A 15,512-nucleotide genomic window follows, 5' to 3' on the forward strand; every position below is an offset into this window, starting at 1 on the left:
TGAGACTGTGCCACTGCACTCCAGCCTGGGTGACAGAGCAAAACTCTGTCTCAAAAAAACAAAAAACAGAAAACAAACAAACAAAAAAAAACAAAAACAAAACAAAAAAACCACAGATGTTGGCCTTACGCCTGTAATCCCAGTACTTTGGGAGGCCGAGGCGGGCGGATCACGAGGTCAGGAGATCGAGACCATCCTGGCTAACATGGTGAAACCCCGTCTCTACTAAAAATACAAAAAATTAGCCGGGCATGGTGGCGGGCGCCTGTAGTCCCAGCTACTGCAGAGGCTGAGACAGGAGAATGGCGTGAACCTGGGAGGCGGAGCTTGCAGTGAGCTTACACTCCAGCCTGGGTGACACAGCGAGACTCCGTCTCAAAAACAAAACAAAACAAAACAAAACAAAACAGGTGTGGCTCAGTGGCTCACGCCTATAATCCCAACACTTTGGGAAACTGAGGCGAGGGGATCACTTGAGCCCAGGAGTTCGAGACCAGGCTGGGCAACATGGTGAAACCCTGTCTCTACAAAAAATAGAAAAAATTAGCCAGGTATGGTGGTGTGTGCCTGTGGCCCCAGCTACTCTGGAGGCTGAGGTGGGAGGAGCACTTGAGCCTGGGAGGTCGAGACCAGCCTGGGCAACAAAGTGAGACCTCGTCTGTACAAAAAAGTTTCTTTTTATAGCTGAACATGGTGGTGCATGCCTGTAGTTCCAGCTTCTCCGGAGGCTGAGGTGAGAGGATCACTGAGCCCAGGAAGTTGAGGCTTCAGTGAACTGTGATTCTGCCACTGCACTCCAGCCTGGGCAACAGAGCAAGACCCTGTCTCAAAAAACAAAATCAAAAAAACTTTCTGGCTGGGCATGGTGGCTGATGCCTATAATCCCAGAACTTTTGGAGGCCAAGGTGGGAGGACTGCTTGAGCCCAGGAGTTTGAGACCAGCCTAGGCAAAGCAGTGAGACCCTGTCTTTACACAAAATAGAAAACATTAGCCAGGCATGGTGGCATGTGCCTGTTGTCCCAGCTACTTGGGAGGATGAGGTGGGAGGATCACTTGAGCCCGGGAGGCCGAGGCTGCAGTGAGCCATGATTGTGCCAACTGTATTCCAGTCTGGGCAACAGAGTGACACTGTGTATCCAAAAAACAAATAAAATAACAGCTTTAGGCTGGCTCATGCCTGTAATTCCTGCTCTTTGGGAGACTGAGGCAGGCAGATCACTAGAGGTCAGGAGTTTGAGACCAGCCTGGCCAACATGGTGAAACCCCATCTTTACTATAAATACAAAAAATTAGCTGGGTGTAGTGGCGGGCCCCTGTAATCCCAGCTACTCAGGAAGCTGAGGCAGGAGAATCTCTTGAACCTGAGAGGCGGAGGTTGCAGTGAGCTGAGATGGCACCACTGCATTCCAGCCTGGGAGACAGAGTGAGACTCCATCTCAAAAAAAAAAAAAAACAAAAACAACCCAGCTTTATGGAGATATAATTCACACATCATACAATTGGCCCATTCAGTGTACAATTCAGTGTTTTTTTTTTACCGTGTTCATAGAGCTGTGCAACTATCACCACAATCAATTTTTGAACATTTTCATCTTCCCTAAAAGAGTTTGAGACCAGCCTAGGCAACACAGTGAGACCCTGTTTTTACATAAAATAGACAAAATTAGCCAGGCATGGTGGCACATGCCTGTGGTCCCAGCTACTTGGGAGGCTGAGGTGGGAGGATTACTTGAGCCCGGGAGGCCGAGGCTGTGCCCATTAGTCCTCACTTCCCATCTCCTCCCCGCCCCAGCCTTAGGCAACCACTGATCCACTTCCTGTCTCTATGGATTTGCCTATTCTGGCCATTTCATAGAAATGGAATCACACAACATGTACATTCCATATCTCGCTTTTCACTGTTTTCAAGATTCATCTGTGTTGTAGCAGGTGTCAGGACTTCCTTCCATATATATATATATATATATATTTTGAGACCAGGTCTCACTCTGTCGCCCAGGCTGGAGTGCAGCTCACTGCAACCTCCACCTCCTGGGCTCCACCTCCTGGGCTCCCTCTTCAGCCTCCTGAGTAGCTGGGACCACAGCACGCCCACACCCAGCTAATTTTTTGTTTGTTTGTTTTGTAGAGACGGGGTTTCACCAGGTTGCCCAGGCTGGTCTCAAACTCCTGGGCTCAAGCAATTCACCCACCTCTGCCTCCCAAAGTACTGGGATTACAGGCGTGAGCTACTGTGCTTAGCCTATTTATAGATATATTTTTAAATTTGGGGTTTTGCTATGTTGCCCAGGCTGGTTTTACACTCAGGGCTCAAGCGATCCTCCCACCTCAGCCTCTGGAGTAGCTGGGACTACAGGTGTACACCACCATGCTCAGCCTGTACTTCATTCATTTTCATTGCTGAGTAATATTCCATTGTATGGTGATACCACATTTTATTTGTCCATGGACATTTGTGTTGTCTCTACTTTTGGCTGCTGTGACTATCGCTATTATGAACATTCACATACAGGTTATTGTGTGGACATCCTCTCTCATTTCATGGATGAGGAGACCTCCTGCCTAGGCTCCCGCAGCTGGGAAGGGGAAGGGGAAGCCTGCCTGGCTGGTTCCAGAGCCTGTGCTTCTTCCCCACCCAGGCTTTGTTCTCTGAGTTGAGCCAAATGCTGTGACAGGCATAGGTCAGGGCACAAAGAAATGAGGCTTCATAGAGGAAGGGATGACAACTTCCCAGGGCCATAAAAGATGAGTAGGGGAGGAAAATAACATTACAGGCAGAGAAATAGCAGGCGCAAAGGCCAGAAGTGTTAAGGTGCCCAATGCCTGGGAACTTCAAGTTCTGGTTTACTGGGTGGAGGTGTGGGGAGATGAGGGGCAGAGAAAGGGATAGCAGGCAATAGAGTTGGAGACACAGGCACAGAGTAGGTTAGAAAGGCCTTGAGTTTAGGCTGGGCACGGTGGCTCATGCCTGTAATCCTAACACTTTGGGAGGCTGAGGCAGCCGGATCACCTGAGGTCAGGAGTTCGAGACCAGCCTGGCCAACATGGCGAAACTCCATCTCTACTAAAAATACAAAAATTAGCCAGGCGTGGTGGCACACACCTATAATTCCAGCTACTTGGGAGGCTAAGGCATGAGAATCGCTTGAACCTGGGAGGCGGATGTTGCAGTGAGCCAGGATGGCGCCATTGCACATTGCACTGGGCAAGCAAAACTGTCTCAAAAAAAAAAAAAAAAAAGCCTTGAAGGCTATGCTAAGCGCCATAGACTTGATCCCAAAGGCGGGTGGCAGAGAGTCCAGAAGGGCATCAGCAGAAGGTGCAGTCAGACAGACCTAAGACAAATCCCAGCTCTGGCTTCCTCAAGACCTTTGCTTTAGTTTTATCATCTGGAAAATGGAGATGACAATAATAATAACTTGTTAAAATGTTCTGAGCATAAGTGAATTCATGTCCCTAAAGAGCTCAGCCTCGTGCCTGGCAGAGAGCTGGCCCAGCAATGGAAATGGGTGTTGACATCCAAGAGTTTTTAGCAGGGGAGGTCAGACTGCTCTAGAAGGCACACCCGGCTGCAGAAAGTGACTGGCTGGTTTTGAGGAGGCTGCTGTCCTGGGGAGGCTGGGCCCTCAGAGATGGTGGGGGTGATGAACAACCACAGGCAGGGTCTGAAGAAGTTTAGGAGGTGGCTTATGCAGACCCCCGCGACTTTGAAAATTGCTTGTGAATAATATCTAAATTCGGAATTGCTTCTCAGCCTTTTGACTAAAATCTCAAGTGTAATCTCTAAATTCTGATCTTTTGGTGACCTCAGGCCTGGTGCCAAACCACCCAGGGCTGGCTTGATGACTTTCTCTGTTCTTCTTTGCAGCACATCCACGGACGCCATGCGGGGGACTCTGACACCCCTGTCTTCGCTGCTGCTGCTGCTACTGGTGCTGGTGCTGGGGTGTGGGCCGCGGGCGTCCTCTGGTGGCGGGGCCGGTGGGGCAGCGGGCTATGCCGCGGTGAAGTACATCCAGCCCATGCAGAAAGGACCTGTGGGACCGCCCTTCCGTGAGGGCAAAGGCCAGTACCTGGGTGAGAGCCTCCTCACCCCACAGTGCCTCAAATCGCTCCCAACTCCCAAATCCCTTGCCTCCCTGACAGCCATCAGATCCTCAGGCGCCCCCCACAGCCCCTCATTCCCCACCAATCTTCCCACCTTCACTGTTTTTCCTAATACCCCAGAGGGCCTGGAAACGGTGCAGTTAGCTGGCACAGGTGGTCTTCCAAGGGGGAGATGAACTGGGAAGTTGGCAGGTGGGGCTCTGCTCCCACGGGCTCTAAGGTGGGCTGCTAGTGCCACCTGGTGGCCACTCCACCTTCAGGTCATGCAGGGGTGAGAGGTGAGAATCAGCCAGGCTCATGGAGGAGGCCCAGCCTAGGTAGGTTGGGTGTTAGGAACCCTTGAGGAGGACACCCTGTTGCCCCCAAGATGGCCCCTGGACCACCCCCAAACCCCGTCTTCCATGATAGCAGGGAGGGGCAGCCCCATTCTTCCTCTCCCGTGTACCTCATACTGGAATGGAGGAACGGGTAGATGGGGTCCCCCTGTCCCCACAGTTCTGGCCCCTGACTGCCCTCTTCTCTTTCTTTCTCAGAAATGCCTCTACCACTGCTGCCGATGGACCTGAAGGGAGAGCCCGGCCCCCCCGGGAAGCCCGGGCCTCGGGGTCCCCCTGGCCCCCCTGGCTTCCCAGGAAAACCAGGCACAGGAAAGCCAGGACTCCATGGGCAGCCTGGCCCTGCTGGCCCCCCTGGCTTCTCTCGGATGGGCAAGGCTGGTCCCCCAGGGCTCCCTGGCAAGGTCGGGCCACCAGGGCAGCCAGGGCTTCGGGGGGAGCCAGGAATACGAGGGGACCAGGGCCTCCGGGGGCCCCCAGGACCCCCTGGCCTCCCGGGCCCCTCAGGCATTACTATCCCTGGAAAACCAGGTGCCCAGGGGGTGCCAGGGCCCCCTGGATTCCAGGGGGAACCAGGGCCTCAGGGGGAGCCTGGGCCCCCAGGTGATCGAGGCCTCAAGGGGGATAATGGAGTCGGCCAGCCCGGGCTGCCTGGGGCCCCAGGGCAGGGGGGTGCCCCCGGCCCCCCCGGCCTCCCTGGTCCAGCTGGCTTAGGCAAACCCGGTTTGGATGGGCTTCCTGGGGCCCCAGGAGACAAGGGTGAGTCTGGGCCTCCTGGAGTTCCAGGCCCCAGGGGGGAGCCAGGAGCTGTGGGCCCAAAAGGACCCCCTGGAGTAGATGGTGTGGGAGTCCCAGGGGCAGCAGGGTTGCCAGGACCACAGGGCCCATCAGGGGCCAAAGGGGAGCCAGGGACCCGGGGCCCCCCTGGGCTGATAGGCCCCACTGGCTATGGGATGCCAGGACTGCCAGGCCCCAAGGGGGACAGGGGCCCAGCTGGAGTCCCAGGACTCTTGGGGGACAGGGGTGAGCCAGGGGAGGATGGGGAGCCAGGGGAGCAGGGCCCACAGGGTCTTGGGGGTCCCCCTGGACTTCCTGGGTCTGCAGGGCTTCCTGGCAGACGTGGGCCCCCTGGGCCTAAGGGTGAGGCAGGGCCTGGAGGACCCCCAGGAGTGCCTGGCATTCGAGGTGACCAGGGTCCTAGTGGCCTGGCTGGGAAACCAGGAGTCCCAGGTGAGAGGGGACTTCCTGGGGCCCATGGACCCCCTGGACCAACTGGGCCCAAGGGTGAGCCGGGTTTCACGGGTCGCCCTGGAGGACCAGGGGTGGCAGGAGCCCTGGGGCAGAAAGGTGACTTGGGGCTCCCTGGGCAGCCTGGACTGAGGGGTCCCTCAGGAATCCCAGGACTCCAGGGTCCAGCTGGCCCTATTGGGCCCCAAGGCCTGCCAGGCCTGAAGGGTGAACCAGGCCTGCCAGGGCCCCCTGGAGAGGGGAGAGCAGGGGAACCTGGCACGGCTGGGCCCACGGGGCCCCCAGGGGTCCCTGGCTCCCCCGGAATCACGGGCCCTCCCGGGCCTCCCGGGCCCCCAGGACCCCCTGGTGCCCCTGGGGCCTTCGATGAGACTGGCATCGCAGGCTTGCACCTGCCCAACGGCGGTGTGGAGGGTGCCGTGCTGGGCAAGGGGGGCAAGCCACAGTTTGGGCTGGGCGAGCTGTCTGCCCATGCCACACCTGCCTTCACTGCAGTGCTCACCTCGCCCTTCCCCGCCTCGGGCATGCCCGTGAAATTTGACCGGACTCTCTACAATGGCCACAGCGGCTACAACCCAGCCACTGGCATCTTCACCTGCCCTGTGGGCGGCGTCTACTACTTTGCTTACCATGTGCACGTCAAGGGCACCAATGTGTGGGTGGCCCTGTACAAGAACAACGTGCCGGCCACCTATACCTACGATGAGTACAAGAAGGGCTACCTGGACCAGGCATCTGGCGGGGCCGTGCTCCAGCTGCGGCCCAACGACCAGGTCTGGGTGCAGATGCCATCGGACCAGGCCAACGGCCTCTACTCCACAGAGTACATCCACTCCTCCTTTTCAGGATTCTTGCTCTGCCCCACATAACCCGCGGGGGGCCCTGCTGCCCTGGCCTCCTCCTCTTTAGTGGTAGAGCGACCTTTTCAATTACAAAGAACCTCCCGGAAAAAAAAAAAAACAAAAGCTGAACAGAGGCGGCCGTGGCCTTGGCCCGAGGAGACTAACTTGCTTTCTCCCTGCATGCAGGCTGAGATTGTTTCTGGAAGGGGCTGGCCTGAGTTTCTTTCCCCCAAATGTCTGTGCAGTGTCAGGGTTGCACCCCATGGGCCCTGGGGCACACAGCCCAGCCCCTTGTGAGTCCTGGCCTCTGCTGGGCCCTGAAGGAGCTGAGAGGGAGCTCTACTCCCCACCCCGCCACGTGGGGAGACAGCCCTTCCCACCGGCTCCCTGATGGCACCTGCTGGAGGAATGGGGCACAGCATCCCTCATAGACCTTGGCTGGGGCTCCTCCAGCTCCCCCGGGACCTCCAGCATCTGACAGTGGACTAAGGACTGTGGGGTTTTCCTCCAAGGGAAAGGGAGAAGAGGGGACCATCGAGGTGGCGAGTGTGGACACCCTGCCAGGACTGCAGCTCCCATGGTGATGCTGTGGCATCAGACATGTCCATGGTGGGTACAGTGCCTGTTGCCCTGGGAAAGGGCAACCCCCTTTCACAGTGGCAGCCATGGGGAAGGCAGTTTGTGAGGGCTTGGGGCACAGACCTGGGGCAGGAGGCAGCTCTTCACATTCATCCCCGTCTCTCCTGGGCTGCCCCCGCCAGCTCTGGCTGTTTAGTTTGAGGGCAGCACAGAGGCCCCTGGGACACCTACAGGCCAGAAAGATCAACCTCTGTGAAGTGTCTAGAAGTATCTAGTGCAGATGATGGTGGAGGCAGAATTGACCATCAGCAAACATGAGCACTCTTCCCTTTCTCCCCTTCCACCTGCTGCGGGCCGGGCTGGTTTTCTCAATACAAAATTGTAAGAGGATCCTTGCCAGGTATCCCCAAGGCAGAGCCCCTCTCGTTTGGCCCTCTGAACAAGGTGAACGCGAGCTGGGGGATGAAGACGGCTCCCACTTCCTTTTCCTTAATAAGAACCATATGGTGGGTGTATGTGTGTATGAGAGGGGTTCATCTGTGGGGGCTTCCTCTCCTTCCACCCTCTGGTTCCAATTTCCTGTTCTAAGCAGGACTAGGGCCCAGGAGGCTAAGGCTGGGAGAGAAAGGGTGCCATCAGGTCCCTTTGGAATGAGTTGGCTCTGGACGTTTCTGCCATTTTCCCCGATCAGAGCTCCTCTGCAGGAAACAGGCAGGATGCCCCTCCCAACCCCTCAGTCCCTAGTTCAAGCTGAGTGGATAAGGCTGAGATGAGTGCTGGGAGTGGTGGACATTCCTGCCCGTGCAAAGATGGCCACTTTCCCCGCAGCTGCAGGGCCTCGCGCTCGGCCCTTGCCAGGCCAGCCCCACTCCCTTTACCAAGTGTGAACTGGGATCATTCGGTCTGTGATCTTGTTGCACTGCTCCAAGTCTGGCCGTGTCCAGGCGGTCCATGTTGAAAATGGAGGATGGCTGCTGACTTCTGACTGGCTGAGCAGTGGGTTCCTTCAGGCTCCTTGCCAACCCTCCTCCCCTGCCCACAACTTCTCCAAACAAAACAGGCTGTTTACTCACTTCTTCAAAAGGAGAAATGAAAACCCAAATCTGCCCAAGTGACACTTGAAAAGGTTTTGGCTGGGGTTCCTGGTGGATTTCTTACTACCTAACGCCTAAGGAAACCAACTAAGTACTCTCAAACCATACCTGGTGGGGGTTCTTTGCTCAACCTCTTCTTCCCTAGGTCAAAGCCACTATCATCTGATGTGTTAGGGATGGGTTCTGACTGGCAGAAATTAATCAGCTCCCAATGGGAGCCCACGGAACTAAGTAGGGTCCCAAGAAAAAAAATGGGAGCTATTTCACAGAGCTGAGCTTCTGCCAAATTTCATTCCTCAAACCTTTCAGGAGGGGTGGTTGGCGTTTCTAAAATGTTTATGGGATTTGAGTTGCAGGTGTCCACTTAACTGACTAGCTTTGATAAACAATATCAGATTTTAACTATGAAAACGACATTACCTTGTGCATTTTTATATTGATTCCTATTTTTTTTTAAGATTAAAGTTTAAATGTTTTCCACTAGTCATTTCACTTCTAACTTGGTATAGGAAGCTTAGCTCTCTACATACCTATCATGTGCCCTGTATCACAGAACATTCAGGAAAAATGCACTCGGGAATCAAAGAAAATGGCACTTCTTTTTGAAAAGACAAGCAACCATGTTAACTGTATTGACACATCCTCAATAAAACCTGTTGTATAAAACAGCACTGTGCTGAAACTGATACTGACGCAGAGGTATCTCAAGCCTCTGGGTTCTGTAAGGCATCCAGGAAGCTCTCTGGGGCTCGTGTGCCTGCTCTTAAGGATCATGCACGCCTCACCAGCTCCCTAACCTGGATTTCTGTCACCACCACATCACAAATGCCTGATGCTAGTAAGCTGCTGAGGCCATGCGCCAGGCAAATGCCAGGAGGCATTTTAAGAAACCAAAGGCAGGTAGTGGCTGGAGCTGGCGGCAATGGCTCAATCTTTACTGGAATATTCCTGCAAGCTCTCAGGGCTAGTGGAGCATGATAGCTGGCTCAGTAGTCCGAGGGCCAAGTTTCAACATCTGATACAAATTATGAATAAAATCATGAATCTTTGCTCCTAAGGGCCGGGCTAGTGTCAGGCCCAGTGCTGAAGACAGGCTGGGGGAGCTGTCCTGGGCGGAAAGCACCTGCTCACAGCCTGCCATGCTCAGCCACGAAATATCTGTCCCTGGCGCTGGGGCTCTGGGTGGCAGACCTGAAGCAATCCGTGTTTTGAAGAGTCAGCCTGGCCAGAACCCTATCTTCACTAAAACAGATCTGCCCGACAGTGCTGAAACCGCAGGGCAGCTGCAGACTGCGCATGCTTGGCTAGCCACTAAGGCTGGATGCTCAGAGAATGTCCCTGGAGTTTGAGGGGAGGCATCTTCCCCCTTTCAATTTTCCTTTCTTCAGAATGGATGCTAGTCTCAGATACTTAGGAACCGATGTGGGAGGATCGCCTGTGCAATAGAGTGAGACCCCATCTCTAAAAACATGCTGTGTAAAACTTCCTTGCAGGGAAACGCTTTTGATTGGTCCCAAGATACAGGAGGAGGCACACGGCACTCAGTCCACCCGGGGCCCCTGTGATGGTGCTCTCCCCACCCAAAGGTTGGTAGTCTGATGATAGCAGGGCCCTCTGGATCCTTCTACAGGGTTCCTGTTCCTGGCCCAGCTGGGCCTAGCTCCTGTTTGGGGAAGTCAGGCTCTGAGAACAGAAAAATCTGGCTTGTTCCTACCCGCTGCCTCTGGCAAAGCACTCGGCCCAGCAGCCTGGGCCACTTTGAGTGATCTCTAACAGGAAAAGCCACCAGACCATACCTGCTGTGCCCTTCCTGGCTGAACACACAGCCAGCTGGAGTGCCTGGCAACACAGCAGCTCATGGCCTTGGGGCCCCAGCTTCTACGACAGTGCAGCGCAGACAAAGGCACTAGTCTTCAGAGATCAGGCTGGCAGGGGAGAATCCATTCAGGGCAGGAGAAACAAGAAACAGTAGTGAGATTTACCAAAAACTGTTTATTGCGACTTCCACTGGAAGCTGTTAATAAGCCACATGGCAGCCAAGAGCCAGGTGTGGCCTAGATCAGCTGGATGCAACTGCCTGTCCCTTCATCCACACAACCTGCTGCTCGGGGACCCTGCTAGGATGCGCTTGCTGGCAAACTGGCTAAAACCCAACAGGGAGAAATGATGCTGCTGCTCATCATTTCCACCTCCCCACATCCCATGTCCAAGACAATACAGGAAAATGCCACAAGTACCCCTCCAAAATAAACCCGCCTGGGTCTGTCTGTCCTACTGAGGAGCCAGGAGTGTCCTACGGCTCTGCAGCAAACCAGAGACCCAGCACCAGTGAGGCACCGGTCCCCTGCTCACTGTTCCAGTGACCTCCCCTGAAGAGACCCCAGCCTCACCGGTGTACTCAGTCAGCTCCACAATGCAGGAAAAGTGGGGAGCCACACTCAAGGAAGGTCAGGGTTTCTGATTGGAGCTGTAGTTGGTCCCAGGGGACCTGGCAGAGCCCCAACAGCTGCAGCCCTCATAAACTCTTCTGGAACACACGGTGCAGGCTTTGGGCCAGGATGTCTGTCTCCTCGTAGCCTTCACAGCTTTGCTGCCAGCTCTCTGGCACCTGATCCATCCCATAGTAGGCACCAGCAATGGCCCCAGCCATGGTGGCAATGGTGTCTGTGTCCCCACCAAGTGAGATGGAATAGATGAGAGTCCTTTGGAGGCTATTGAAGGCAGAAGGGATCTCAGGGTCCGGCTCCATGCAGCGCAGGAAGCAGTAGATGGCAGTGGGTACCGACTCAAAGGCAGCAATGCCATTCCCTGTGGGGAAGCCAGGTTAGAGGGGCTCCATGCATCCCCAGGCCTCCTACCATTTGACACAAGTCAGCACTCTCGGCTTCAAGCAGGCTGTGACTAAGATCTCAGGCTCTACAGTTAGACCACCTGGGCTCAAATCCTGGCTCCACCACATACTGGCTGCGTGACTGGGAGAGTTACCTAGGGGACCGCTAAGCTTCCTGCTCCCAGATTCAACTCCTTAAGCAGACAGGGAGTAACGTTAGCAACTCTCTGACAGGGCTGTTGTGAGGATGAAGCGAGATCGTGTCTGTGAAGCATTCTGCACAGCGCCCAGTACAGATGCTAGACAAATAAAATCCATTATCAACATTTTTACAACTAGTGGCCAGCTGCCATTTCTGGGGACAGTGATCCACAAGGCTGAGGGTGCTGTAGCTTCAGAGCAAGAAGCACTGAGCTCAACCCTGCCATTGACTCTGTGTGTCACAGCAGCCCAGGGTACAATGTGACGGCAGGCATGACTCCATGCTCCCCTGAGCCCAAGACCGACCCTGAAGGACGACAGAGGGAGAGACAATCCCAGGCAGACCCACTCACCTAGCTCAGACACCACTTCCTCCCTGGTCACCGATGCCTGGTCTAGAAGCTCTCCAATCTTCTTCAGGCGGCTGGAGTACGGACGCTCCTCCATGCCCAACCTGTGGTTTGGGGGAGATTTCAGGGAGGTCAGAGCTAGCAGGGTGGTGGCGCGGGCAGGGGAGAGGGCTGCATGTGAGAACGAGCAGGGATGTGGTCAGGCTGCCAGCCAGGCACAGGTGCCCTGACAAGAGGTGGGACAGGGCTGCGGTGAGCAGGTCGTTTTGTTCTCTGGGACCCTGAGAGCCTTGAAACATAGACAAGATAAACGGACTTCTGCCATGCCTCCCTAGGGTCTGCAATTAAGGAAGGTTTACAGTTTGCGGCAATGCCAGAGGCCCCCTGGATCACCCACATACCCACACCACACACCTCCAGCACCATACTCACTCCCTGGCATCCAAGACAGACTGGGCATCACCCTCCAGATCCTCCATGTGGCCCAGGAGTTGCTTGAGAAAGTGCTCGCTGGAAGACTCGCCCTGCAAGGCCAGGTGCACAGCCAGGGCCTGCAGGATGGCGCCATTGTAACCCAGGGAGGAGGCGTGTGTCAGCTGGGCCGAGAGCCGGGCAAACTAGGGAGGAGGAAACCTGCTGTCACAGAAACCCTGCTGCGGAAGAGGGAAGGGACAGCCCAGAAGCCAGCCCGCCCTGAATACCTTCTGCACATCCTGGACACTGCTATAGGCCAGGGAGATGCCAGCCACCCGCATGGCACCTCCATTGCCATAGGAGCCTTTCCCGTTAAACTGGGCCCGGGCAGGCTCAAAGACATCGCGACATTTGGGGTTCAGGAGCTTCTTGAAGACAGTGACTACTCCAGCACCATAGCCCCTGTCAGGGTCTTTCTTGTACTCCTGAGCAAATCTAGGGGACAGAACGGGAGACAGAATTGGGATTTATAAGATGCCTCTAAGGGTTGGGAGAGAAGAAATCGAGGCTGGTTTGGAAAAAGAGAAAGCCTCGGGGGCCTAAGAAGCCTGCACCAGCAGTGCTGCTGTTGTAGCTTGGGAAGCTGTGCCAGCCAGACACAGGCTCCTGTGGAGGGTTGGGGGCGCGGACATGCACAGATGTCATTCCTCTGGTCAAGGGGTGCAATAACTTTCTCACCTGGTTTGCCTCAGCCCAGGACCATCCCCCTCACCTGTGAGCCATGTCCACCTCGTCAAAGGCCTCCTTGGCTAGCAGGGACTGCACCAGGGCCCTGGCCATGGCTGTGTCATCTGTGTAGTACAAGGCTTCTGTGGGGAGAGGAGGGAGGATGAGAGCCTCCTGCTCACCTTTGTTTTTTTTTGTTTTTTTTTTTTGCTTTTTTTGGAGACAGAGTCTCGCTCTGTTGCCCAGACTGGAGTGCACTGGTGCAATCATGGCTCACTGCAGTCTTGAACTCCTGGGCTCAAGCTATCCTTCTGCCTCAGCCTCTCAAGTAGCTGGGACTACAGGCATGCATCATCACACCCAGCTACTTTTATTTTTTTGTAGAGACAGGGTCTCACTCTGTTGTCCAGACTGGTCTTGAATTCCTGGGCTCAAGCAATCCTCCTGCCTTGGCCTCCCAAAGAGCTGGGATTAAAGGCATGAGCCACTGTGCCTGGCCCTGCTCACCTTTTATTTTAGTTTATATTATTTTTTTGGTACAGGGTCTCACTCTGTTGCCTAGGCTGCAGTGCAGTGGTACGACCATGGCTTACTCCATCTCGACCTCCCAGGCTCAAGGAGCCTCTTGCCCCAGCCTCTCGAGTAGCTGTGACTACAGGTGCACACCACCATGCCTGGCTTTTTTTTTTTTTTTGTAGAGACGTAGTTTCATCCTGTTGCCAGGCCGTCTCAAACTCTTGGGCTCAAGTGGCCTCTCCCAAAGCGCTGGGATTACAGTTGTGGCTACGGCGCCCAGCCTCTACTCATGTTTTAGAGTTACCACATCTAAAATGACCTCAAGTCAGTTTCTCACTCCCATTCACTTTCATGGGCCTGGGAAGCCTTAGGATCTCAGCATTGGGATTTTCAGCAATTCTTTATTCCAAGTCAGTCCTGCTGCTATTTTATGTATTTATTTATTATCAGCCTACATCATGCTTTGATCTGCTGATTTCTGAAAGAAAACTTCCATCCCCTTGTGGCTGCCATCCTTGCAGCTCCAGTCTTTTTGTTTTTTTCTTTTTTATAGACAGGATCTTGCCATGTTGCCCAGGCTAGTCTCGAACTCCTGGACTTAAGCAATGATCCTTCCACCTCAGTCTCCGGGGTAGCTGGGATTACAGGTGTGTGCCACCATACCCAGATTGAAAATGATGGTTTCTGGATCCAGATTTCCCCCTACTTCACTTCTCTGTAGCACACCACCAGTGACCAGTGTCTTCATCTTGAAATTCTTTTCCTAGGTTTCGTTGATAGCCACTCCTGCTTCTCCTCCTATCAAACTCTTTCCTTCCCTAGTCCCCTTCCCTCCCTCCCTCCCTCCCTCTTAATTACCGGTGTTCTCCAGGGTTCTGACCATGGCCCTTTCTTCTTACTGTGCTACCTGCTCTCCAAGAAGATTCACCTTCTCTGCTTGACCTCACACCTGCTACCTGAGCCGGGATCTGAGCGCACAAGGGAAGGGAAGTTAGTTTTACAGGCGAGACAGCGCATGCAAACGCCTGGCCTAGAGGAATCATGGTGTGAGGAACCAAAGAGCAGAAAGCAAGGCCAAGGTTGGCGAAAGACGAAACTGCAGACGTGTGGGAGGGCCGGACCACGTCGGACACGGTAAGGAATGTGGCTCTGTACTAAGGGTAATGGGAAATCACAGCAGGGTTTTAGGCGGGGGAGGATGCGATTAGAGTCAGGCTTCCAAAGCACGCCTTGCGGGGTGGAGAACGGGCTGGTGGTATACTGACTCTAGAGAACCGGGAAAAACAGGTCAAGTCGGCAAGGGTGGACAGACAGTCCCCGGCTTAGGATGGTTCAACTTAAGTTTTTTTCGGCTGATAACGCTGATACGCATTCATAGGCTCCTCGACGTCCGATGGGGCTGCGTCCAGATAAAACGGTCGTCTAAGCTGAAAGCGCACTTTCCACTTCAGGTATTTTCAACTTACGATGGGTTTATCCACACCCTGCACGGTTGAGGCCCTGGTGCTGCCACGCGCCGACCACGGGATGTTCGGGGCCAGACGTCTAAGGCCGGAGATCGCACTGGCCACTCGCTGACTTCAAGCTGTCTGCGGGTCATCCGGCTCTGGCCCCGGTGCCCTCGGCAGCCTCATCCCCGCGCACCCCCGACCCGTCGCCCCCGGAGGCTCCGCGCCCCTTCCGCCTCCCTCCAGCACGGCCTCTGACTTGCGCTCGGCCCCGCCCACCTGTCCGCTCACTCCCGGGCGTTCCGGGGTCCGGCTCCAGGCTCTGGACGTGACGCAGGACTGACGTCAGGTCGACGGTGTCGTGGGCCTCGTAGAAGGAGCCCACGCAGTCCCCGAGCAGCGCGCCAGCCAGGCAGCCTCGGAAGCGCGAGAGGGAGCGGGCCGCGCCAGCCCCTCCACCAGCCGCTGCCGCCATCCGCGCGCAGACTGCTCGCCACTTCCGGTGCCACCCTCGCAGCTTCACTACTCCCGGCCCGCAGCGCTCCCCGGGGCCTAGAATCTCCGCTCCGCCGCCAGGCCCACAGCGCCGCCCAGCGGCCCGGAGTCGCGGCGCCGCGCAGTTCCCGCCAGCCTGTGCTTTGAGTCCCGGTTCTTTCCGCTCCTCACCACTGGGCTAACTGGGTGGGAAGGCCACTATGGGGTCCCCGGGGGATGGGCACTGAGCCAGACCATTGGATCACTGCAGGCCACACTGCCTTCCGCAGGCGAGCAACCCTAACTCCGCACCCCTAGCCGGCCCTCCCCACCGAGGCCGGGACCAC

At 55.5% G+C, this 15,512-nt stretch overlaps 2 protein-coding genes across 3 annotated transcripts in view; one reads left to right on the forward strand and one right to left on the reverse strand.

Annotated features, from left to right (window-relative positions):
- The window catches only part of COL8A2 (collagen type VIII alpha 2 chain), a 28,615-nt gene extending 21,945 nt beyond the window's left edge, over positions 1–6,670 (forward strand). The window contains exons 3-4 of the mRNA XM_002811051.5: positions 3,870–4,078; positions 4,642–6,670. Coding sequence (XP_002811097.2) covers positions 3,886–4,078; positions 4,642–6,560 — 2,112 coding nt within the window. The 5' untranslated portion in view covers positions 3,870–3,885 and the 3' untranslated portion in view covers positions 6,561–6,670. The remainder of the gene's footprint in view (positions 1–3,869; positions 4,079–4,641) is intronic.
- Positions 6,671–10,178: 3,508 nt separating this feature from the next.
- On the reverse strand, positions 10,179–15,362 carry ADPRS (ADP-ribosylserine hydrolase). Of its 2 annotated transcripts, none has more exons than XM_002811053.4 (6): positions 14,971–15,362; positions 12,774–12,870; positions 12,289–12,496; positions 12,020–12,204; positions 11,591–11,691; positions 10,179–11,014 (listed from the first exon to the last, which is right to left on the reverse strand). In XM_002811053.4, exons 1-6 carry the CDS (start codon positions 15,164–15,166, stop codon positions 10,722–10,724), a joined length of 1,080 nt encoding a protein of 359 aa, XP_002811099.2. In that variant the 5' UTR covers positions 15,167–15,362; the 3' UTR covers positions 10,179–10,721. The 2 variants fall into 2 exon arrangements, with proteins under 2 accessions (XP_002811099.2, XP_054411401.1); XM_054555426.2 differs by lacking the exon at positions 14,971–15,362 and adding an exon at positions 14,102–14,904.
- Positions 15,363–15,512: the final 150 nt, after the last annotated feature.

The sequence above is a fragment of the Pongo abelii genome, chromosome 1 (genome assembly GCF_028885655.2).
Source record: "Pongo abelii isolate AG06213 chromosome 1, NHGRI_mPonAbe1-v2.0_pri, whole genome shotgun sequence".
In the NCBI taxonomy this organism is placed as follows: Eukaryota; Metazoa; Chordata; class Mammalia; order Primates; family Hominidae; genus Pongo; species Pongo abelii.